The sequence below is a fragment of the Leucoraja erinacea genome, chromosome 14 (genome assembly GCF_028641065.1).
Source record: "Leucoraja erinacea ecotype New England chromosome 14, Leri_hhj_1, whole genome shotgun sequence".
Taxonomy (NCBI): Eukaryota; Metazoa; Chordata; class Chondrichthyes; order Rajiformes; family Rajidae; genus Leucoraja; species Leucoraja erinaceus.
The window spans coordinates 31,213,758-31,237,967 of NC_073390.1; the positions used below are offsets into that span (position 1 = coordinate 31,213,758).

The following is a 24,210-nucleotide window of genomic DNA, read 5'->3' on the forward strand; positions in this document are numbered from 1 at the left end:
GACCTGCAGTTATCTGATCAGATATCATCTTATTGAAAGATGGTCAGGCTTCAAAGGTCAGAAGACTAGCTCTCCTGCTCTCATTCTACCGCCATATCCTCTTGCTTTGATCATTCTTAACTGAAGAGGACACAAGGGACTCTCCTTAAAGATAGGGACCAATAATCTAATAAAAGGGAGGAATTAAAGGAAAATAGGGCCAGAGAAATAAGAAGCACTATCCGCAACCTTGATTCAATTCAATGCTAGTGTATGTTTTATTATTGTGTTTCCTTACTGTAAATTGCTCCATTACAGCTACACAACTAATTAACAGAGGCTTTACACTCGAGCCTTGGGTTCAGCCATTTTAATTCAGGATCCATCTTGGCTACTGCCTCACGGGTATTGCATCATCGGTACTGCACCACAAATGGCGCTATTCCCATAACATCCCCCTTTGTTTACAAAACACACATGTACAGGCACTTTACATGTATAGCAATAAATTACATTCTTCCATGGCATCTTATTTCACTGAGTCCAACATGTGTCCGACAGTCCATTTTCCAACATGCATTTGACAGTCCATTTCCGTGGTAGCTTCCAAATTCTCGTTCCTTGGATCTACGACAGTTCAGTGCTCGGAATTATCTAAACTTTGAACAACACATGTCTGGTTCCTCATTTCCTTTCCCCTTTTTATTTATCAATTTATTTATCTATTTATTTATTTAGTTTTAAAATGGCCATTACTACTTCTACATAAACTATGCATATCAAACTATAAAAGAACAATATAACATTAACTTTTTAAACATAACCTAATAGCCTTTTAAATCTATAATCAACGACAAGTACAGGCCCTATCCTTATTTGGGCACATAATGCTGCAGATAGCGTGGTTTTCGAACGCATCTACCAGATTTTGTTGTCAGGGTTTGATGCTCCCTGGGGACGAGTGGTCGGCTCATAGGTCAATTGTCTTGCTTCGATTTAGGCGTCATCACCAGGTCATCCCGGTCAACCAGGGTTGATGCTCCCTAGGGACCGGCGGTCGGCCCCTAGGTCGATTGTCTTGCTCCAGTTCAGGCGATGTCACCAGGCATCCAGGTCAACATCAGCGCGATGAAATGACTCTTTGATCTTCCTCAGATGGCGCCGATTCCGACGATAGATGACGCCGTACTCGGTTCTGACTTCATAAGATCTGGGTTGCGCCACATGGCCTACAACCACAGCCTTCCTCCAGGGTTGATGTCAGTCACGGGTCGGCTTCACTCGAACTGGATCACCAGCATTCAGGGAAATCAGATCTTGGGATTCTCCGTTGTAGTAGTCGGCTTGTCTGTCTCTAGCTGCTCTCAACTCAGCTCCTACCTTTTTCTGAATTTCAGGTTTGAGCAGCCTCTGAGTAGTTGGTAGAATGGTCCTGGCATGTCTGTTCATCAGTCTTTGTACTGGACTGCTACTCTCCCAGGTGTTGGTGTGTTGCGAAAAGCTAGTATGCTCAGGTAAGGGTAGGCTCCTGCAGCCTTAGCCTTCCTCAGTAATGACTTTGCAACTTTCACACTGCTCTCCGCCTTTGCATCACTCTGTGGATAATGCGGTGATGTGGTCGTATGTTCAAACTTCCACTGCCACATAATGCTCCTCACCTGTGAACTGTGGCCCATTATCTCTGATGAGCTGATCTGGTGTTCTGTGAGGACATCTTCAATCGTCATCATTGGGTAATTACTTATTTTCAGCCCCTTGTTCAGGTCCCTCGGGTCTAAGCACACTCTCAACTTTCCAATAGGCTTTTTCACACACACAAGGCTGGATGCCCACGAGTGTGGGTCTCTACTGGGGCAATTATTTCAGCTTCTGTTAGTCTGTCTAACTCCTCTTTCAACTTACTCCATGAGGCTACAGGGACTCTTCGTGGTGGATGGATCACCAGTGTTATGCTGTCATCTACCTGCAGATGGTACTTGCACTCAAATTTACCAGTCCCTTCAAACACATCAGCATACTCAGCCATCAGTCTTTCCTTGCTCAGAGGGATTTCCTTGCCATTCAATGTGATTATGTTCTCTTTACACACTGAGATGAACCCATCTGCTGGGCTGTCCTGCTTCCTCTCATGTTTGTATCTGCAGTATTTGCACTGTATGGTTGGCTGGTATATTTTGCCCTCTTGTCTCACTGCACAGACATCTTATCATTGGTCACTTAACAGGACATCAACTCTGGCCTTGGCAAGCACCAATGCCTGACATGCCTTCACACACTCTTCTAAGTCAAGTGAGGTTTCTCGGAGAAGTCTCTCCCGCAGCATATCATCTCCTATGCCGCATATTATTCTATCACGTATCAGTGAATCCTTCAACTGTCTGAAACCGCAATGAGCTGCCAAGAGCTTCAGTTCTATTAAAAACAAATCAAAAGTCTGCCCTCTTTCTTGGCTCCACGTAAAGAATCTATACCTGTCGATGGTCTTGTTCCTCACGGGTTGAAAATGCTGTTTGAAAGCATCGTTAGCCTGCTCTAGCGTAACTTCTTGTACGTTGCCCTCCGGCATCCTGATCTCTAGCGTTTGGTCCCTCCCTAGAGCTCTCTCCCTTGCGGTCCAACTAGATACATGAGCAGTTTCCTCATTGTCTTGTCATCCTTCCCTGCCATGCTCAAATCAACATAGAGCTCAAACTCCTCCCTCCATTGTCTCTACTCCATTGGCAGGTTCCTTGCCTCAAAATTCATTTGCCTAGGGGGCTTTAGCTGCTCCATTTTCTTGACAAATCTGCCCCTCAATTGATGGAAACATGTAGGCCACACACTCGTCTCTCAGTAGTACTCACTCACAAAAGTGGTCTGCCGTCGCCGTGCACCCAATCAAAACTCTCGACGAATCCTGAAACAGGCCCCAATCTGACACCATGTTTTATTATTGTGTTTCCTTACTGTAAACTGCTCCATTACAACTACACAACTAATTATGGCCTTCTTCAGTCTGCCTCATAGGTATTTCATCATCGGTGCTGCACCACAGATGGCGCTATTTCCATAACAGTGTACAGGATGGAATAGCAGGGCACAGAAAATATCAATAGGATTTAATAAGGTCAGCATAAATTCATGAAATGAAAGTCAGGATATGAAAACCTGTTTGAGTTTCAGGATGTGACTGATTAAAGGTAGCCAAGTGCATGCCACACGTGGATTCCCAGAAAGTCTCGGTAAAATCCCACATATAAAGTTGATGTGTAAAGTTGCATTGTATTGAGAAGTAATACATTAGTTTGGATTGAAAACCACTTGACATACCTGAAAGAGAGTGTATGAATAAATAGGTCTTTTCACAGTAGGCAATAAGTAGAGGGATACTACAGGGATTAATGTTTGGACTCCAGCTATTTAAAATCTGAGACTGTACAAGGCTTGCCAATGAGACTAAAATGGGAGGAATTGTGTGCAGTGTGTGGAGATGTAAAAATGGAAACTTGGATAGATGGAATGAGTGGGCAGAAGTGTGGCAGATACTGTAAAATGTACATAAATGTAAAGTTATCCACTTTGGTAGGAATAACTGAAAGCAACCTATTGTGTAGATTGGAAAATGTTGATGTGCAAAGCATTCTTGTACATTAGTCAATTAAAGCAAATAAGAAGGTGCAACTAGCAGTTAAGAACACAAATGTTGGCTTTCATAGCAAATTGAACAAAATGGCTTGTGGCTGTGTGTACCCTCCTTCAGCCACACATGGATTAATGAGAGTTGTGATGTGCCTGAAGTAATTGTATTGGTGATTATGTTGTTTTTGAGGACTGGTGATGCTTAATAAGAAGCATTAAAGGTGGTAAATTGGTCATTGTGCAGGGTTCTGGATTAGAGACATTGGGCAGTCAGCTGGTTCAGGAAGATAGGTGGATAGTGGCTACCATGGATAAGCAGGGGAGGAAATTGCAGGGGAGGAAAACCTCTCCATTCCAGCACATGGAATGGAGAGGTTCAGGAGGCTATTTTACCAATCCTGTGAAAGACCTGATTAGTAGTTGGGCTCGATCACAGAGGGATAAGACTGTATGCGACTGTATGCAAGTGGGAATGGTGGGATGAGTTTGATAGTTACAATGGGCAAGTCAAGTTGAGTTTATTGTCATGTTCATCCATATAGTGAGCTACAGGTAAAATGAAAATCTTACCTGCAGCAGAATTACAAGTATAGAGACTCTGACCACACACAAAAACAAAAATTACATATAAATGCCACAAGACACTGAAAAGGGAATATGGAGAAAAAATAAGATAATAGTTCAAAACACAATTAGAAAACAAGTCTACAGTAGTGCAAAGAGTGGTTCCAGTATTCCTTTGCTGACAAATGATTAGGGTTGTGCAGATTAGTTCAAGAACCAGATGGTTGTAGGGAAATAGCTGTTCCTCAACCTGGTGATGGTGCGATTCTATGCCTCCACAATGGTTGTAGGAGAAGAGGGCAAGGTCTGGATGGAGGGGATACTTTATGATCGATGCCACCTTCTTGATTCAGTGCTTCATGTAGATGCCTTCAATAATTGAAAGGTCTGAGTCCACCTCTCTCTACAGCCTTCTGCATTCCTGTGCATCGAAATTGCCATACCAAGCCATGGTGCAACCAGTTAGAATATTTTCTACAGTGCATCTGTAGAAATAGTGGGAAGCAGAGCATGAAAGGCTCTTGCGGCAAAGGAGGTGTGCACAGGCCTTTCCCAACTGTAGTTGTTCTCTTGTGTTTGAATGTCCAGTCCTAAGAGATTCAAATTATCGTTACTGCTTCTTCCCCTTGCACTGTTATCTTGTTTTCTCTCAAGGTTTCTGAATTTCCCTCATCAGAACATTTCCCACTATCAGCTTAGGGTGAAACCTTGACTACAGCCCTGGTCATTCACTTTGCTAGGATGCAATTCACCAACATGAATCAAATGAACATAAGAACACATAACAAAGGGGGCAGAGGTAGATCAATCTACCTCCTTGACCCAGTTTTGTCATTTAACAAGATCATAGCAGACCCAACTTGGCCTCAGTGCCACTTTCCACTCCTCGATTCCCTTGTGGTTTAAGTGTTTGCCAATCCGCACCTTATATTCAAAGACTTCATCTTGACAGATCTCTGGGGCAGAGAATTCCAAACATTCTCCATCCTCTGAGAGAAGAAATGCTTGCTGGGCTTTATCTGAAATGGGCAACCGGTTATTCTGAAACCATGGCCCACATTCTCTCAACATTTACTCTGTCACTCCCACAAAGAATCGCATAGACTAAAAAAACCAATGGACAAGTGCTAGAGCTGAGGTTTTCCCAATGCCACTTTTAGAGAATCGTAGATGCTTCCTCTGTTATCACTCCTCTTGCATGACCAATGCTGCAATTTTCATTGAGGACACCAAAGATAAAAGTGTCCTCATTGTTGACAGCATTTGGTCTTTTACTAGGTGGTGGTTTGGTGGTCTTTCAGATCACTGAGGAAGGGTCTGTTGAATGCGTCAACTTATGGAAAGGGTTATTTTCTCTCCGCTCAGAGGTTTGAGTAGAACAGGATGAAGAAATCTGTTTAGTTGTGCTTTGTGTTGTCATTACAACTCTACTGGCATTGAAAGATTTCCCATTTACACAGCTGGTATTGGTTAGAAAGAGCTGCTAAAGGAAAAGACATCTTCATGAACTCTAAGTTACACTACTTTAAAAGCAAAATTAATCCTGCTCCCAATAGCAGGGACCAGCACATCCCAAAGTGCTTAAGATCTATTGAATTACTTTCAAAGTGCACTTGCTGACGGTGAACGACCGGACATGTTTCCAATTACTGCGCAGCGAATTTCCACAAGAAATCCAACTGGGATGAAAGGCCAGTTAATCTTATGCTGGTTGGTCTGCTTGAGAGAGGCAAGTTGTCCAAATGACTGGAAGGAAATTCCCCGTTCTTCTTTGAATGGGGCTGTGGGATCTTTCAACGCCCACCTGAGCAAACTTTACAGCTTGTTTGAAAAATGACACCTTCTAAACTCCAGCACTCCCCTGGTGCTGGTCTAGTTTATGTGCTCAGATCCTTGGAGCAAATAACGTTTTAGCCCCAAGGAGTGAGTGTTGCCAAGTAGGTCGAGCTGACACATGTTAAATTAATAGAGTAAATTCATCATTAATATACTTACCAAATAATTATGGGTTGAAAGCTACGAATGGAAGGGAATAGAAACAAAAGTTCAATGACCTGGCATGCAGTTTTTATAAATGCTTCTATATGCGTGCAGTGGAGTCTGTAACTCTAAGCTAAGATGAGTCTTGGCTAGTAGGTAAAAAATTAGGACATCAGGAACAGTCAGGCACACACTGGTACAGTCAATTCCAGATAAACATGTATCTCAATCCAACAGCTGTGCATCAAACCACTTCCCACTCACTGCCATAAGCAGACCCTCAGAGCCAAACACAACATTTGAGCAGAAACTCTGAGTCAAGCAGAAAATGTTCCCTAGTGATCGGATTCAAACAGCACCTGCAGCCAGGTGTCAACCGCAGAGTGGTACTGGTTTCAGAAGGGTTATGACTGTGTATGAAAACCACACTACTGTGCCTGGCCTTGTAGCTGGATTACTCCAGTTCATCAAGCTACAAATTTTACTGCAAGCAGTAGTAAAAATCCTCATTCAGGTGTAAAATAGGAGGCTTCTTTCTGTACTTTTTATAGATTCATAACAGATGAAGCAAACATTATTTACTCACTGGTTGCAGCTTTCTGTTGAAATTAATCATGCTCTGGTTAATTCGGCTTTATCTATAAATTCTTATATATATATATAAGTGTGTGTGTGTGTGTGTGTGTGTGTGTGTGTGTGTGTGTGTGTGTGTGTGTGTGTGTGTGTGTGTGTGTGTGTGTGTGTGTGTGTGTGTGTGTGTGTGTGTGTGTGTGTGTGTGTGTGTGTGTGTGTGTGTAAATCTATCGTCAGAATAGTTGGTGCTAAGCTGATCATACCCTGTCAATTTTAACCATGGCTCTGAATGGTGCAGAGGATTACGTGCTGCCCTTGCACACTTTGGGAGAGGTTTAGTGGATCACACCTTGTCCTTTCACTCTATGACAGGATGATGCACTGGGCCACACACAGTCCTTTCACACAACTGACCACACAATGTCCTTGCACGCTCGGTAATAGTTTATAAGTTTTGTTTTGATTTGACTGAAAATTTGACAATTGTACAATAATTCCTTTTGCTGAGGTATTCAACATTTCTTATGTGTACGATATTTGGTTGTATCAATCCAACATTTCACAGGCACCTGCACAAAACAACCCCTCCAATCAGCGCTGAGCCATCCATAATGGGTGAAACCTATTCAGAGAGGACTTAGGGAAGTGTGTAAGGGGCAAGAGAGATGTTCATAAGAGGTGAAAAAAAAGCTTGGAGTTTTACCTCATATGTAATCAGATGTAATCCCAGGAATTAGTAGGTTGATCTATGAAGACCATTTGTCGGCACTGGGCCTGAACTCGCTGGAGTTTAGAAGAATGAGGGGGGACTTCATTGAAACATACAGAATAGTGAAAACCTTGGACAGAGTGGATGTGGAGAGGATATTTCCACTAGTGGGAGAGTCTAGGACTAGAGGTCACAGCCTCAGTATTAAAGGACGTTCTTTTAGGAAGGAGACGAGGAAAAAATGTATTTAGTCAGAGGGTGGTTAATATATGGAATTCTTTGCCACAGAAGGCTGTGGAGGCCGTCAGTGAATATTTTAAAGTCAGAGATAGATTCTTGATTAGTACAGGTGTCAGAGGTTATGGGGAGAAGGCAAGAGAATGGGATTAGGAGGGAGAGATAAATCAGCCATGATTGAATGGCGGAGTAGACTTGATGGGTCAAATGGCCTAATTCTACTCACTAATGACATGTCACCATGACTCCAAACTTATGAGTTTGCCATTAAAATGAACAACATTCCCACTCTCTGCATTAACATATTTCTGGTGAGGAGTAGAAACCTCATTCTGGAATCCCATTCCCTCTTTAATCTTTTCTTCAATTTTCTTCATAAGAATTTCATTATGTCCATGAACCAGGTCAGAAACAGAAGCAGCAGAAAGCCATTTATTAAATTGGATCATTGCTAGTCTTTTACCTCAGCACCACATTTTTGAACTGACACCAAGTTCCTCGACTGCCTCATAGTCAAAACTCTATCAATATCTCTCTGGCATCAGTAGATGGCAGAGAGTTATGCCGGTGACAGAGCCTCCACCCTCTTGAGAACAGGACTTCAAAGATTCCTCCCATTTGAGTGAATACGTTTCCTCTCATGTTCTTCAATGGTCGAACCCTTCTTCAGAAAGAATGGCCTCTCTTTTCAGACTCCCAGCTTTTACATGCTAAACCTGCAAGAACTGCAACAAGGGCGGCACAGTAGCATAGCGGTAGAGTTGCTGCCTTACAGCAGCAGAAACTCAGGTTTGATCCTGACTAAGGGTGCTGTCTGTATGGAGTTTGTATATTCTCTCCGTGACCTGCATGAGTTTGCTCCGAGATCTTCAGTTTCCTCACACACTCGAAAGACGTACAGGTTTGAAGGTTAATTAGCTTGGTATCAATGTAAAATTGTCCCTAGTAAACTAAACTAAACTAAACTAAACTGCTGTTGCACTCCCATTACCCGGGCACTTATTCAGCAACAGCCTAATTAATTGTGGCATGGCATTTTAGCTGCCGTCCTTAAATCTTCTTCCAATTTAAGCCAATATGCCCATTGCCTTCCTAACTGCTTGCTGTATGTTAAATATCAACGATTTGTGTAGAAGGACACTGAGGTCCACTAGTACACCAACACCTTTCAATTTCTCACCACATAAAAACTACTCCACCTTTTCCACTTTTTCCTCCCCTTGACCTCACATTTTTCCACATTACAATACATCTGCCATGTCCTCACCCATACACCTAGTCCCCCGAAGCCTTTTAGCATTCTTCTCACAATCCACACAGCCAACCAGCTTTATATTATTAACACACTTGCATAGATTTCATGCCCTCATCCAAATCTTTGGTATAGACTGTGAAACCTAGGGGCCCCAGTACCAAACCCTTTTACATCTACCAAACCTGAAAATAACCTTATTATTTGTACTCTACTCACAAAACAATTGTCAATCTACGTTTGTATATTACTCTGGACTTTGTGTCGCCTAATTTAATTATCTCTTGTGTGGCATTTTAATGAAGTTCCAAATCGACACTAATATCAACCCCCTCATCTATTCTACTCATTGCAACCTCAAACACATTTGTCAAAATGATTCCTTTTTCACAAATCCATGTTTTAGCTGGCCAAACCCATTTCCTTCATATTAGGCTCCTGTGTATTACCTACTACCGATTGGCAACCTGAGAGTCACTGTGGGCACCTGTACTCCGTAGAATAACGGGCAATACCTCCAGGTATTGAAAAGGACAAGTGTCACTGACCTTTGCTGCTCTTCCTCCAGGCGAATGAGGGTAGTCTCCAGCTCAGTGTCATGCTCATATTCCGTTCTCCTCAAGTGGGATTCTGTTGTGTCCAAGCGGCTCTGTAACTAATATTATCAACAGCTGGCATAAACTGTGGAGAAGGCAGGATGGAAACCCTTGCTAGAATAATTGAGACAGAAACAAGGGATGCTCTGATTGCATGCCATCTCACTTGTCTTAGAAGAGATTAGGTGACTAGATGTTCAGCTGAAGAGGATGAGCAAGGAACAGTAGGTTGGAAATAATTAAAACATGGATAAGGATATCATCAGCAATAGAAGGTATAAGACCACCACAGGTGCTTGGGAGTTGTGAACATGTAGATCACGATTCCCAAACACCTGTGTTGGTCTTTTCCTTCTATTGCTGGTGACATCCTTATACCTTTTAATTATTTCCATGCTTCTGTTCCTTGCTTACCCTTCAGCTGAACATCTAGCCACCCAAGCTGTTTGTTCTGAGACAAGTATTAAATCAAGTCACACATTGAGATGTTCACACCTGCTACTAAGGAACCAGCTGACACAGTTTCATATTTTCGCCTTTACCTCCTTGTGTGGACTGTAACCCAACTTGAACATCAATTGCTCATCATGCTTGAGGTGACTTGCAGCACCCATGAATTCAAATTCCTTGTCAGTATAAATTCCTTTGCAATCTTGCCAAACATTAGTGGTGCCACCAGCTACTGCCTCATGGCTCCAGTGATCCAGGTTCAATCCTGACTTTTTGTGTTGCCTGTGTGGTCTTTGCCTATTCTCTTTCTGACCACTGTTTTCCTAGTTTCCTCCCACACCCCAAAGATGTGCGAGTTTGTAGTAGGTTAATTGTCCCTAATGTGGATATGGGAATATAAGGAGAATAACTTGTAATTTGTGTTGGATGTGTAAATAGACTCAGACCTGGTGGGTTGAAGGGCCTGTTTCAGTGTCATAAGGTCATCAATCAATCAATCAATCAATCCGTTTTATTCGTCACATTGCACATAAAGTGCAAGTGAAATGAATTTGTCAGCAGCGGTACAATAATAAAGAACACACAAACACAATAAAAATTTAACACAAACAACCACCACGGCATTCATCACTGTGGTGGAAGGCACAGAAATTGGCCAGTCCTCCTCCATTTTCCCACCGTGGTCGGGACCTCAACCCTCCGTAGCCGTCGCTGCGGGCGTCCAGATGATAAAGGACAAGGTAAAAGTCAAGGTAAGTCCAGGATCGTCTCTTTCCCACCGGAGACCGCGGCTTCAGGCTGGTGTAGGCCGCAGGCCGGCGGTCGAAGATTTAAAATTCGTGCCGCAGCCAGAAGCACCGCAGACAACAGGGCCGGCGGTCGAAGCTCCCCTCCAGGGGTGATGGTAAGTTCACGCTGGGCCCGCGGTAGAAGTTGGCCGCGGGCCGGCATTCGGAGCTTCTTCTTCCCCCCGGGTCCCCCACGAGGGATCCCGGGCTGCAGACGCCGCGCCAGCTGGAGCTCTGCAGACCGCGGCTTCAGGCTGCCGGCTGCCGCGGGCCAGCGAAACGGAGCGCTCCCCTCCAGCGAGCCCCAGCGAGGGCTCGCCCGCTCCACGCCGAGTCCGCACTGCGCCCGCCGCTGAAGCCCCGGGCGCGTCTCCGGGAAAGGCCGCGCCGATCCTTGCTGTTAGGCCACGGGGGAGGCGACCTGGAAAAAGTCGCCTCTCCGTGGAGGAGGCGACCGAAGCGGTTTCCCCCTTACCCCCCCACACCACCCCCCACACAAAACACACTGAGAAACATCAAAAACATACTTTAAAACACACTAAAAAAACAAAAAAAGTAGAAAAAAACGGACACGCTGCTGACAGGGTGCCGGCTTGCAGCGCCCCCACCGACCTAAGATCATAAGTGATAGGAGCAAGCCCATCAAGTCTGCTCTGGCATTGAATCATAGTTGATCGATCTCTCCCTCCTAACCCCATGTTCCTGCCTTCTCCCCATAACCCCTGACACCTGTACTCATTAAGGATCTATCTATCCCTGCCTTAAAAATATCTATTGAATTGGCCTCCACAGCCTTCTGTGACAAATGTGCCAATGTTGTATGCCTATGTGATTCTCATGCATCTTGTAACCTACTATACATTCTCTTCCCCTCAGCTCCAATACTTAACTTTAATGTCCTGCTTTTTATTCTCTGATCACCTTCCTTGGGCTTTGTTACTCAGTGGGCGAGACAATAATAATAAGCATAAACCAATCCACAATCTTTTAACACACCTCCACCGTGAAGAAACTTAGGCTGTTTTCTATGTAAAAGCAATGTAAATTGTAAATGTAAAATCAATTAGTTGTTGCTGCTCCCCTACCCAGATACTGTAAGTGTTTAGGATATTCATTCACCCTAGCACTTCACATCCCAGTGTAAAACTCTCCAGAATGCCAACAGCAGTAGTGTAATACCTAAAAGTAATCCACAGTGAAGTTTGTATGTACTCATTGAAAAAATTAAGTCAGCAGTGACTTACGCAATCAGTCAAAACACTGGCCATTAATAAATAGGGCAGGAATCTGACCAGTTTTCCTTTAAAGCTTATTGATATTGAGGAAAATTCTCTCTTCCTCTATTTATTCTTTGTGCCCTCTTTCTCCAGCTCATTTTGTGTGCTTTGTCCTATTTTTAATTTTCACCTATGCATTGATTAGTCTGACCAATAAGATCATCGCATTGTCACATATCATCGTGGCCATAAGCTGTGGAAAATCCCTTTTAGTTTTGGCTCCAGACCTCTTGCTTTGACTGTCACTCTTTCATTCCCACATCCACTTCTATAAACATTCGCTGACATGTTTGGCCAATTGTTAAGCCAACTTAGTCATTCAAAATGTTGACAGCTCCAGAAATGAAAAGATGCTGATTGCAGGTAAGTGTGTAACCAAGTGTCAAACCTTCTCACTGACTTACAAGTGTCCAGCCGCCCCCCAGCGCTGAGGATGAAATATTGGTGACTGCTACTCACTGACACTTTCTGCTGTTCCGACTCAGAGGTTTTCTCAAGGATCTCCTGTTCCAACTCACCACACCGCTTCTTATACTGCAGAACCTGAAAGGGGAGAAAAAAATATTTTACCTCTGACCTGTACACCTTTGGTGCCTAGCTGTGGCATACATAAGAAGCAAATGTTTATAAACACATTATTTTGTACATAATTGTTAATTGTAAAATATTCTCGCAGAGACCTATAGCACAGAAACAGGCTCTTGCTCACTGATTCTACACTGACCATCAATCACACTGCCCATTTACATTCATTCTATTTTATTCTCCTCGCATTTGTACCAATTTCCCCCCAATTCTCTGACACACATACACACCAGGACCAATTTAAAGTAGTCAATTAAATTGTCAATCCTCACACCTTAAGGTTGTGGGGCGAAATCCACACTGTCACACGTGGATATACAAACTCCACACAGAGAGCACCTGAGGTTGGGTTCGAACCTGTGCTACTGAAGCCATTAGACAACAGCTACACTAACTGCACCACCGAGATGCCCTATTGAAGCATGTGGACAACTTTAAGATATGCGCGATAAAATATACAAGGGAGTATCAGTCCCTTGTTGGCATATCAGACTGGCTGAGCAAACATTTGACCACAAAGTACCTTGCAGGTAACTTCCGCCTTTTGCACTCCTTGTGGGGAATTCCAACCACAGCGAGCCTATAATGAAAATTCCTGCATGAACTATGCAAGATTACTCAATGGTTATAAACTCAATTGGTTATAAACTGGAGTTCATTCTGGGTTTCCTGTACATGTCGGAGACAATTCTGAAAGTGGCAGGGTATTGCTGTAATTGGCAGGAATGTGATGGCACATTGCAGTATCAGAAGGAGGAAGGTTACTTTCAACCGGTAAGCACTCACGGCAGTAAAGTATACCTTGGATTTGGGATATAATGAAACAGTCAATGCAAGACATAATGGTGGGTGTCACTGATGAAAAGACAGCAAAATCTCTGTTGGACTCACGGTTACTGAATGATGATATATAGTCATGACAAAACTGAGATTCCTTACGGCCACTGTAGATAGGCTTGTATAGAGTGGATGTGGAGAGGATGGTGGGAGAGTCTAGGACTAAAGGTCATAGCCTCAGAATTAAAGGACGTTCCTTTAGGAAGGAGATGAGGAGGAATTTCTTTAGTCAGATGTTGGTGAATCTATTGAATTCTTTGCCACAGAAGGCTGTGGAGGCCAAGTCAAAGGATATTTTTAAGGCAGAGATAGATAGGTTATTGATCAGTACGGGTGTCAGGGGTTATGGGGAGAAGGCAGACGAATGGCATTGGGAGGGAGAGATAGATCAGCCATGATTGAATGGAAGAGTAGACGATGGGCCGAATGGCCTAAATCTGCTCCTATTACTTATGACCTTAACTGTAGAGACTCAAAATACAACTGATTAGCATAAAATGACTTTTGTTGTTGTCAATACACAAATGGCTCCACACGCGTTGATTGGAGCGACACATATAGAAACTCGTAAACATTTCGCATACAATTAGCGGCATTTGACCCAAGTGCAAGAAACAATGAGGTTGCCACTGAACCAGAGGGCAGAGCGATAGCGATACTGGTGAGGGATACATTGCCCCTTGATCGTATCTTCTTTGAAGTAGTCAGTGACACCAGGGGTGAATTGGATGGTGATCACTTAGGTGGGCTGTTTTAGCTAGACAAATAACAGTAGGGATTTGCAGTATTACAGCAACAACATCAAGGTGAAATAATAAGATCAATTCAAAGAGATAGCAAGGAAGATCTCAAAAGATTAGGGAACCTCTTGTGTCTGTTCAAGGCATAGGTGGGTATGCAAATTCTTGAATGGAACTTGATATACAAGTCTGTGATTGACTCCTTTCAACTTACTAGTGTACAAGTTCTCAATGTAAATATGTTCAACTGTTTACACAGTTTTATGACTTTGGTGAACAAAAAAAGGGAAGTGATACAAATTCACCAGCTGTTACGTCCAAGTGCTATCTTAAAGTTGCTGGATTGCTACTACATTAAGAGAATGAGTTAGCCAGTTAGTTATTGTAATATTGTTTGTAACATGCTTCCAGGAAGTCTGGGCTCAACTGCTACAATAAACAGTTGTGTTATTTAATGCTCCACGCCTAATGTAGTTGCAGTGATACTCAGCTACACAATAACAAAAGAACCCACAATAAACAACAGTTCTAAAACCTAGTGCCCTCATCTCGATCTGAAAAACAACCCAGAACAAGCAGAATCCCACGGCATTGTTTGGAAAAAGAGGAGTGATGGTCTCGCTCAATATCCCAATATTTTAGCATTATCATATTGCTGGTTATAACCCCCCTAGTGTGTTCAGTTTGGCTGCCTTAAGCCCCGTCCCACTTTCCCGAGTTACTCACAAATTCTCCTGAGTTTTCCCCTTGATTCAAACCTGGAGAATGTCCTTAGCGAGTCCGTAGATATTTCGTAGCAGCTTGTAATGCCAGCCGTAGGCACTCGGGGCATCAGGTAAGTCAGGACGTTTTTTCAGCATGTTGAAAAATGTCCACGAGTAAAACAAATAGCCCCGAGTACCTACGGCTAGCATCTCCGAGTTTGAATCAAGGGGAAAACACGGGAGAATTCGTAACTCGGAAAGTGGGACAAGGGCTTTATTTCCTTTAACTGTTACTCCACAAATAAAACATACTTCATTAGATGGAAAGTGCTTCAGGATGTCCTGAGGAAATAAAAAATACTCATAGAAATGCTAGTGTTTTAATTTAATATTGTAAAACGGTTGAACCTGAAGTTTAATCTAGCGAATGGCTGACTTAATAAAAAACATTCATTGATTATACATTTTTCACAAATAGCTCCATTTGATTGGAAATAAGACATCGGACTGAGCATTCTATAACAAGATAAAAAATAGTCAATTAGTCAACCCACGTGTACAGGCCCTTTAATCATTCATTCATTTGATTAGTAACTGTAACAGGAAAACTGAAACATGCTCAATTATTAGATTTAAGGGCGATTAGCCTTGGAAATGTGCTGCTGTGTCTCAATGCCTGGGGAATTTTTCGGTTCAATGCCCTGGCCATTCAACATGGATAATCTGGAACATTCTTTGCTTGGATCAGTAGTTTATGTGCTTTAACTGTTATTCTTGGAGCAGGAATCCTATGCAATGGGAAGTGGTTTGCCCTGTCAGTATTCTGTGTTTAGATCAGGATCTTTCTTGGAGCAGGTCTGAGTTTATCTCGAGTCATCTGCCCAAACGCAGCTTGGGTCCGAGCATTCCTTATATTTGCCAAATACTGCAGCGGATTTAACACTTCAAAATGCTTTAGCAACATTGATACAGAAAACTCTGCTTCAGTGATTGTGGGTGAGTGGTTCTTTTGCCTCTGGGATGTAGGGTGAGCTCTTGCCTTGAGTGATTGCTTTTGCTCCCTGCTGCCTATAAATGGCCCATGTAAACTAAATTCAAGGCTATTCTATTGCTTGTGGTCTTGAACAGAAAATGTCCTTCTGGCTCGTTTCAGAGATTTAATTAAGAAAGGATATAGTGGAATTGGAGTCAGTCCAATAGAGACCCACTGGGTTAATTCCTAGGATGAGGAAAATGTGCCATCACAAGCAGCCAGGGAAATTAGTTCTAATTTCTTCAAGTTTAGAAGAATGGGGGTAATCTCATGAATAGGATCCTGAAGGGGCACAGCAAGACAGATTTCGAGATATTTCATCTTGTGGGAGACTCGTCAATGAGGAGACTTTAGACTTTAGTGATACAGTGCGAAAACAGGCCCTTCAGCCCACCGAGTCTGCGCCGACCGGCGATCACCCTATACACACTAGGGACAATTTACAATTTTACAGAAGCCAATTAACCTACAAACCTGTACGTCTTTGGAGTGTGGAAGGAACCCGGAGCACCCGGAGGAAGCCCACTCAGCCATGGGGAGAACATACAAACTTTGTACGGACAGCACCCGTAGTCAGGATCAAACCCGGGTCTATGGTGCTCTAAGGGAACAGCTCTATCACTACACCACTTGGTTGTAAGAGGATGGTTATTTAAAACTGAGGCACCGAGGAATTATTTCCCACAGAAATCTGGAATTCTCTACATCAGCCAGTTGTGGAGGCTAGATCACTGCAGGTATTTAAAGAGGAATTAGATCCTTTTTTATAAGACTGGTGAACCGAGGGTTTGAGAAGTTGACATAGAAATGGCCAATGGTAGATCAATAACAATCATATTGAACGGCAGGGCAGACTTGAGGGGCCTAGTGGCCTACACCTGTTCCTATGTCCTTACATTCTTATGGTCTGTGTCAATCAGATCAAGTGTAAAGAAGTATAACGTTGGAAATAAAAATCCAGAGCCGCACATTGCCATTTCAGGATAACTCATAAACCGGGTCGCTGAAATGGGAAGTGATCCAGTTGACATCATGGACAATCCTCACCTTGATAAGCTCCCATCCCCTTCTACACAAAAGGAACTCATATGAAGCTATCCAATTCTGGCTATGATAGTCAACTGCATTGTGGATGCATTTGCCCTACAACTTATTTTCTAAGTATAAAATTGAAATGTGGAAAACTAGTGTGAACAAAGCAGCACACAGTTGGAAACATGATTCACTGGCCGCTATGTGCTTGTCTCAGCTATGGATGGAGCCTGTTGGGTGCAGAGCGATAGTGTCTTCAATGTCTCTGCGACATTGGATCTCTAAAGAAGAGGAGTTGCCCTCAACTACTTGAGCAGGTCTTGACTGAGGATGAGGTCTTCAACCAAACGGCTGTATTAGGGAAACGACTACTCAAGTCAGTCATGAATCACCAAGAATTAAGTAAGTAAGTAAGTTTATTGGCCAAGTATTCACATAGAAGGAATTTGCCTTGGTGCTCCGCCCACAAGTAACAACATGACATACAGTGACAGTTACGAATGACTCAGAAAACACTAAACATTAATAATAATAAAACATTAATGATAAACCACCATTGATCAAGCATGTGAACCAACAAAATACCAGATCAAAGGGAGGCTACAGATTTTTGGCTGTTGAGTAGAGCAACTACTCGTGGATAAAAACTGTTTTTATGTCTGGCTGTAACAGCTTTGACAATCCAGAGTCGCCTTCCAGATGGAAGTGCTTCAAAGAGTTTGTGGCCAGGGTGAGAGGGGTCAGAGATGATCTTGCCCGCTTGATTCCTGGCCCTTGCAGTGTACAGTGGAGGGAAGGTTGCAGCCAATAACCTTTTCTGCTGATCGGACGATTCGCTGCAGCCTCCAGGTGTCGTGTTTGGTGGCTGAGCCAAACTAGACCATGATGGAGAAGGTGAGAACAGGCTCTACAATGGCCGGGTAGAATTGGACCATCATTGCCTGTGCTTCCATAGGAAGTACATCCTCTGTTGTGCCTTTTTGACTGTGGAGTCGATGGCAGCCCCCCACTTAAGGTCCTTGGAGAAGATGGTTCCCAGGAACTCTCTTTGTACCAGATAAAGACTCTTGTTCATGGGGAAGAGGGAGGAATTGTGAGAAGATGGCACTGATGAAAAGGTCAGTTTTAATAATCCAGTGCCTCAAAGGTATTGAACTAGCTGCCTCTGACTAACTCCAGAAGGCTCAGACATTCCCACCCACGATCACCTTCCTTTGAAATCTGCTGCTTTAAGAGAACACCTTATGTGAAAAGATTGCACAGTTAAATTCATGTTTATCATACAATTCTTACGGTTCAGGTTTCATAGTTTTCTATGTACAAAAAAATTGTTACCATGTGGTGCCAGAAGCTATCAGTGTGTGCCTTCAACAGGCAGTTCCACAAGCTAAACAATCCATACCTAAAAGCTTCTGAGCATCCTCCCTTCCCTCGTTAATCAAAGTCTCCAACTCAAACTCTTCGAATATTTTTCAGATTATTTACCATATCCTATCAAACTCTGATAATTCAGCAGATTATCCGGACTACTAAACATTAAACCCATTAATATCTAAACTCAGTTTTATTTTACTTTCATGTTGTACACTAGTGTCATACATTTTCCAGTGAACCCAATAAGTTTAAAGGGAGCAGAAACCTACAAATACTCTGGAACCCCCTCGTTCTGGCTATAAATCCACTCACGGACCTGACCCCCTGAGGACCACAACTCTGACCCCAGCACCACTCCAGACACACGGCACCAATTGCACGCTTCTGCTCACACTCCGAAGCCCAGCTCACATTTTGAATTAACGAGTGAGCCAGAAGCAGGATCTCAAGATTTACAAACTACTACAAGCCATATTATCGCTGATTTATTGAAACGCAAACGCTCGGGCACAAAGGTGGCTCCAGACCAATGCAGAATCTCTAACCTCCCCATCTCACTCTGAACATTTTCCTGTGGAGAATATCCTCCGCTGGTCCAACCCAAACCGGATTTGAATGACTGGGAGTTCATTTTGTTTGCAGAGAGCTAAACTGCATTTGCACTTTCAGTGGGCAAGATCCCCGGAAGCAACCTAGAGTTGTGGCATTGCACCAGTACCTTACTTTAAATCCTATCTAATGCACAAGACCTGTCCCAAATTGATGCCCTATAATGCATGTCGCCAGTTTTGTGGGATCTTCAGGATTGTACCTAACTATGATGCAAATGGGCAGCATGGTGATGTAGCAGGTAGAGCTCCTGACCTCACAGCACCAGGGACTCGGGTTTGATCCTGACCTCTGGTGCTGTCTGTATGGAGTTTGTATGTTCTTCTTGAGACCAAGTGGGTTTCTTCCAGATGTTCTGGTTCGCTTCAACTTCCCAAAAACGTGCAGGTCTGTAATTTAACTGGCCTCTGTAAACTTGGCCCTAGTATGCAGGGAGTAGAGACAAAATGGGGATAATATGGAGTTTAAGAGGGAACTGCAGATGCTGGAGAATCGAAGGTTACACAAAAAAGCTGGAGAAACTCAGCGGGTGCAGCAGCATCTATGGAGCGAAGGAAATAGACAACGTTTCGGGCCGAAACCCTTGAAGAAGGGTTTCGGCCCGAAACGTTGCCTATTTCCTTCGCTCCATAGATGCTGCTGCACCCGCTGAGTTTCTCCAGCTTTTTTGTGTAACCGGGGATAATATGGAACTAATGTGAATGATGGTCAGCATGGACTCAGTGGGCTGAAGGGCCTGTTTCTATGCTTTGTCTCTAAACAAAATGTGCCAACTCTAATAGAGAGTTGAACTGACTTCAATGATTTTTTGTCAACATAAGCATCAAAAGGTCTCATGTTCTTGGAAAAAGTACTTAGGGATTAAGCCAGGAATAAGAAAATTGAGTAAGCATTCATTCTTAAAGTACTCAGGCTTGACACAGGTAAGATATTTTTTGTGTCCTTGACAGCCTGACAAGAAATGTTGGAAAAGATGTATTTACAATCAATGCAAAAACAGTAGCACTTCACTGCAATTTCTTTAGCCTGTCGACTGCCTTAATGTTTATTTTCCAATTTTTAATTATTAATGAATCCATTTTCATCTTGATCAACAATGGGAATGTCAAATCTATCACTTTTAAATTCCAATACAAATTGCTCCATGACTGCTAATTAAATGCCTATCTTGGCCATTGTTTTGTAAATGTTAAATCATGTTCAATCTTGTGCTGAGTTTCAGATTTTTTTTAACTACATCCATCTTTGTGAAACTATTCACCCTTGCTTGTATCTCTGTATCCATTCATCTCCCAGCTGACCATCACTCTTCCCTTTAAAATTACATTTTGTTTCCACATCCATCAGTACCTCTTTTGTGACATCCAATCAAACCTCACCACTTTTAGTTTAGTTTAAAGATACAGCATGGAAACAGGCCCTTCGGCCTACCAAGTCTGCACCGACCAGTGATCCCCACACATTAATACCCTCCTGCACACACATTAGGGACAATAATTACACATACCAAAGAAATTGACCTACAAACTGTACGTCTTTGAAAAGTGGGAGGAAACCGAAGATCTTTGAGAAAACCCACGTACGCAGTCACAGGGAGAACGCACAGACTGAGTAGAAAACACCTGTAGTCGGGATCAAACCCAGGTCTCCGGTGCAGCAAGCGCTGTCTGGCAGCAACTCTACCGCTGCACAACCATGCCACTACCGCCACTATCTAAGGTCCTGTTTTGCCACAATCATTCCTCGTCCTATATTCACCTGGACATTATTCCTCAGACCCAACAGTCACCCATCCTTTCAAGTGATGATGATTGACATGTCACTTTGACGAACCTTTCAATCAATCAACATTAAAATATTGTGGATGGTGTAAAACTGAAATAAAATAAGAAAATTGCTGGAAATACACAATAGGTCCAATGGTAGTTGTGGAGAGAGAAATGGTTAACATCTGATGCTAAGATAGAGCAGAGATGAAGATGGCAGTCTAGCATTTTTTTAAATAATGATAACATCATAATGCACTACTGCAGTTTGTAAATGGGTCACCGAATTATTCATCTACTGTACTATCCATGGCATCCTGACATGGTGACCCTATGACCACGTTGTGTACATTACGCATGTGTATCCCGCACTGTACTTTATAAATATACCTTTAGTGTTCTCTGCGGTGTATCCTGTGAATCGTATTTCTACAACCTTCTCCCACAGTTTGTCCTGTAAATGTGCCTCCACACATTCCCCGTATGTGTGCCCTGTGAAACGTTTTGGCTAAATGTAGCTCCTCAGACTCAGAGCTCGTAACCACATTGAGTTTTGTGCTCATACTATTCCCCGTTCAATACAGATTTATTTTCTTAAGCTGCGGGGAGGTTATTCCCACTGAGCCACAGCCTGGATCTCGTTCGTGGAAGCAGCACAAGAGTTCATTGTTCCGCACCAAACTGAAATCCCTGTAGAGTTGTGCCACAGAATCAGTTGATGATTTAATGAAGGTTACATTTGGATTAGACTGGATTAAACAAGATAAAACTAGGATCAACTTGGTTACAATTTGGAAATATGCAAACTTAAACATAGTGAATAATTATTGCACAAAAAGACAGCTTTAAACCTTTTAGCTATTTCAAGTATTTGTATTTAAATATTTTTGCAACAAACTCACAAGTAAGGGGGACAATAACATAGCCTCTTGTCTTTTCCAACCCGATACCAACAGAAATCCAGTTGCTGGCACTCATAGCTGGCAAATTAATGGAACAGTGATGAATGCATGGAACAATTTACAGGCTGGATCCCAATAAGGCCATTTACATTTTGGATGCTTCCCATCAGAATTCCATAAGAAACTGCATTGGGAACTTGGGTGGAAAGCTTTTTGGAGAATTATGTAAGGAGGTAATTAGACAAAAGTACAGAAGTTAGGTTTAGGTTTATTATTGTCACGTGTACCAAGGTACAGTGATAAGCTTTGTTTTGCATGCTAACCTATCAAATCAGACAATACTATACATACATATAATCAAGCCAAACTCAAGTACAGTGGGTAGAGCAAAGGAAAAGGTACAGAATGCAGAATATAGTTCTCAGCATTGTAGCGCCACAGTTCCAGAGACAAAGTCCAATGTCCGCATTGGGATAGTGGTAAGTCGGACAGATAGAAAAGTGATTTAAAAGAGATGAGCAATTGCACTGGATGAGAGTAGACGCCCCCTCTGGGACCAACATGCAAAGAATCGCCAAATTCCGATGCCATCTTGCAAACGGTATGATAAAGAGGATTAAGGGAAGGTTTGATGGAGATTTTTAACAAATGGGATGAACGATCCCACTGAAGAGTATCAGTAACGAGGTGACACTTGCAATTGACAATTGGAAGGAGATGAAGAGTCTTTCTCATGCAACAGGTTGGCATAATCATGCAGAATAAAACAGGACCTTCAGCCCATTATTCTTGCCAATCATCGAGTAATCATCCACATCAATCCTACACAAATCCCACATTAATCTCCCCATATTCTTATTATCAACTCCCCCCCCCCCCCCCCCCACCCCCACAGATTATGCCAACCTACACACTGGGGGCAATTTGCAGCAGCCATTTAACCTATCAGCTCATGTCATGGGGATGTAAGGAGACTGGAGCAGCCGGGGAAAACCCAGGTGGTTACAGGAAGAACATGCAAACTCCATACAAACGTCACAAAGTCAGAATTGATCCAGTGTCACAGGAGCAGTGAGAGAACAGCTCTACCAGCTACACCACGGTGCTGCCCTCTGGTGCTGGGAGTGTATTCAGAAAAATGGATGTGTTCCTGAACAGTAACATTTTTCTATGCTATATGAACAGAGAGGGGAATGAGACTAATTGGATAGCTCATTCAACGAGGCAGTTCAGGCACAATTGCCTCCTCTTGTGAGACCAGGAATTATTAGAGCACCATGAAACAAGCTGGGCATCATAGTCCTGTATCATAGAGCAATGGAGGCCAAACACACCACCTGACTGCTCCCAATATTGCTGCACTAACCCAATTCATTATGGAACAGTCAAATGATTGATCGTTAGACAGGTTTCTTGAAGGTTGCTTAACCACTGCTTTGAAAGCAAAACCATACATTAGAATAAAAATTGAGTCACAAGATTGCAGATTGCAAACTGCTGGGAGAACATTACAGAAGCAGCTGTGGAAGCACAAGTCCAGTCGACGTTTCGGGCTGAGATCCTGCATCAGGAAAAACTTCACCATTTCAAATCCAAACCTGTAAGTAGCTAAGTCCAACAGTAAGTAAAAGAGAGTGGGGCAAAGAAGCAATAAAAGCGAGCTGGTCCCATACAAGGACAAACAAAATGAAATCAGGTACAGCTGTGTAAACTGAAAGTGCAGAAACCAAACAAAGCAGAGGCATGAATAATTAGAGTTAAGGAACTTACACTTGAAGAAGATTTAATTTTAAACATTAGCAGTAGTGATGGGATAGATTAAGACACCAGTCAGTGCAAGATCAGTGAGGGTTTGGGGCAATGAGAGATTTTCAAGGACACTGTGTAAAGGACTTGAGGCTTGTCTACAGATTAAATACTTTACATTGGTTGTACAGTTGGTAAATTGACTCCTTCATGGTGACTTTTACACCATGAAATAATGGACCAGTTCATCACTTGATTTCACACAGACCAATGTCACAAAAAGGTCCTCCGTCTAACACAGGCCACTTCCCTAAATGTTGCAAGGAGTCTCTAATGTGGTCTTGTCAGAAAGATTCTTGGATCCCAATTTTATACCGAAATGTGGTTGTGACACAGTCAAATTGTTGGACCCAAATTTCAGAGTATTCAGTGCTTGGTTTTTGTAGTTTTGGTGGTTCCCAGGATACCCCAATTACTCCCCTCATAGTTATAGATATCCTGATGGCTTAAAATAATTTACACTTTGTTCCAATTTCACACAATACTGTCAACACATCTGAAATGGCCTGGCAAGCTGTTTAAATATAAATCATCAACAACCGAAGTGTCCAAATAATCCTGCCGCTTCCTGACAACAAATAAAAAGTGATCCAGAAAAAACCTTGGACTTGTTCCCTACATCCTGCAGCGCTGTATTACAACTGATGTGGTTACAGTGCCACAGAAACCTTACAATCTGGGTTTCCCAACATCCCTTCCTTCCTCAACCTAAGGAACCTTAGTTCCTCAAACTAAGCCAGCAATTTTTAAACTGTCAGTCCTTTTTTTTATTAACCACTGTCCCATTCCTTCATTTCTA

The 24,210-nt window shown here is 42.8% G+C and overlaps 1 protein-coding gene across 1 annotated transcript in view; it reads right to left on the reverse strand.

Annotated features, from left to right (window-relative positions):
- LOC129703508 (rootletin-like) overlaps positions 1-24,210 on the reverse strand; it is a 229,040-nt gene that overhangs the window by 138,698 nt on the left and 66,132 nt on the right. The window contains exons 5-6 of the mRNA XM_055646034.1: positions 12,483-12,566; positions 9,461-9,567 (exon numbers count right to left, since the gene is read on the reverse strand). Coding sequence (XP_055502009.1) covers positions 9,461-9,567; positions 12,483-12,566 — 191 coding nt within the window. The remainder of the gene's footprint in view (positions 1-9,460; positions 9,568-12,482; positions 12,567-24,210) is intronic.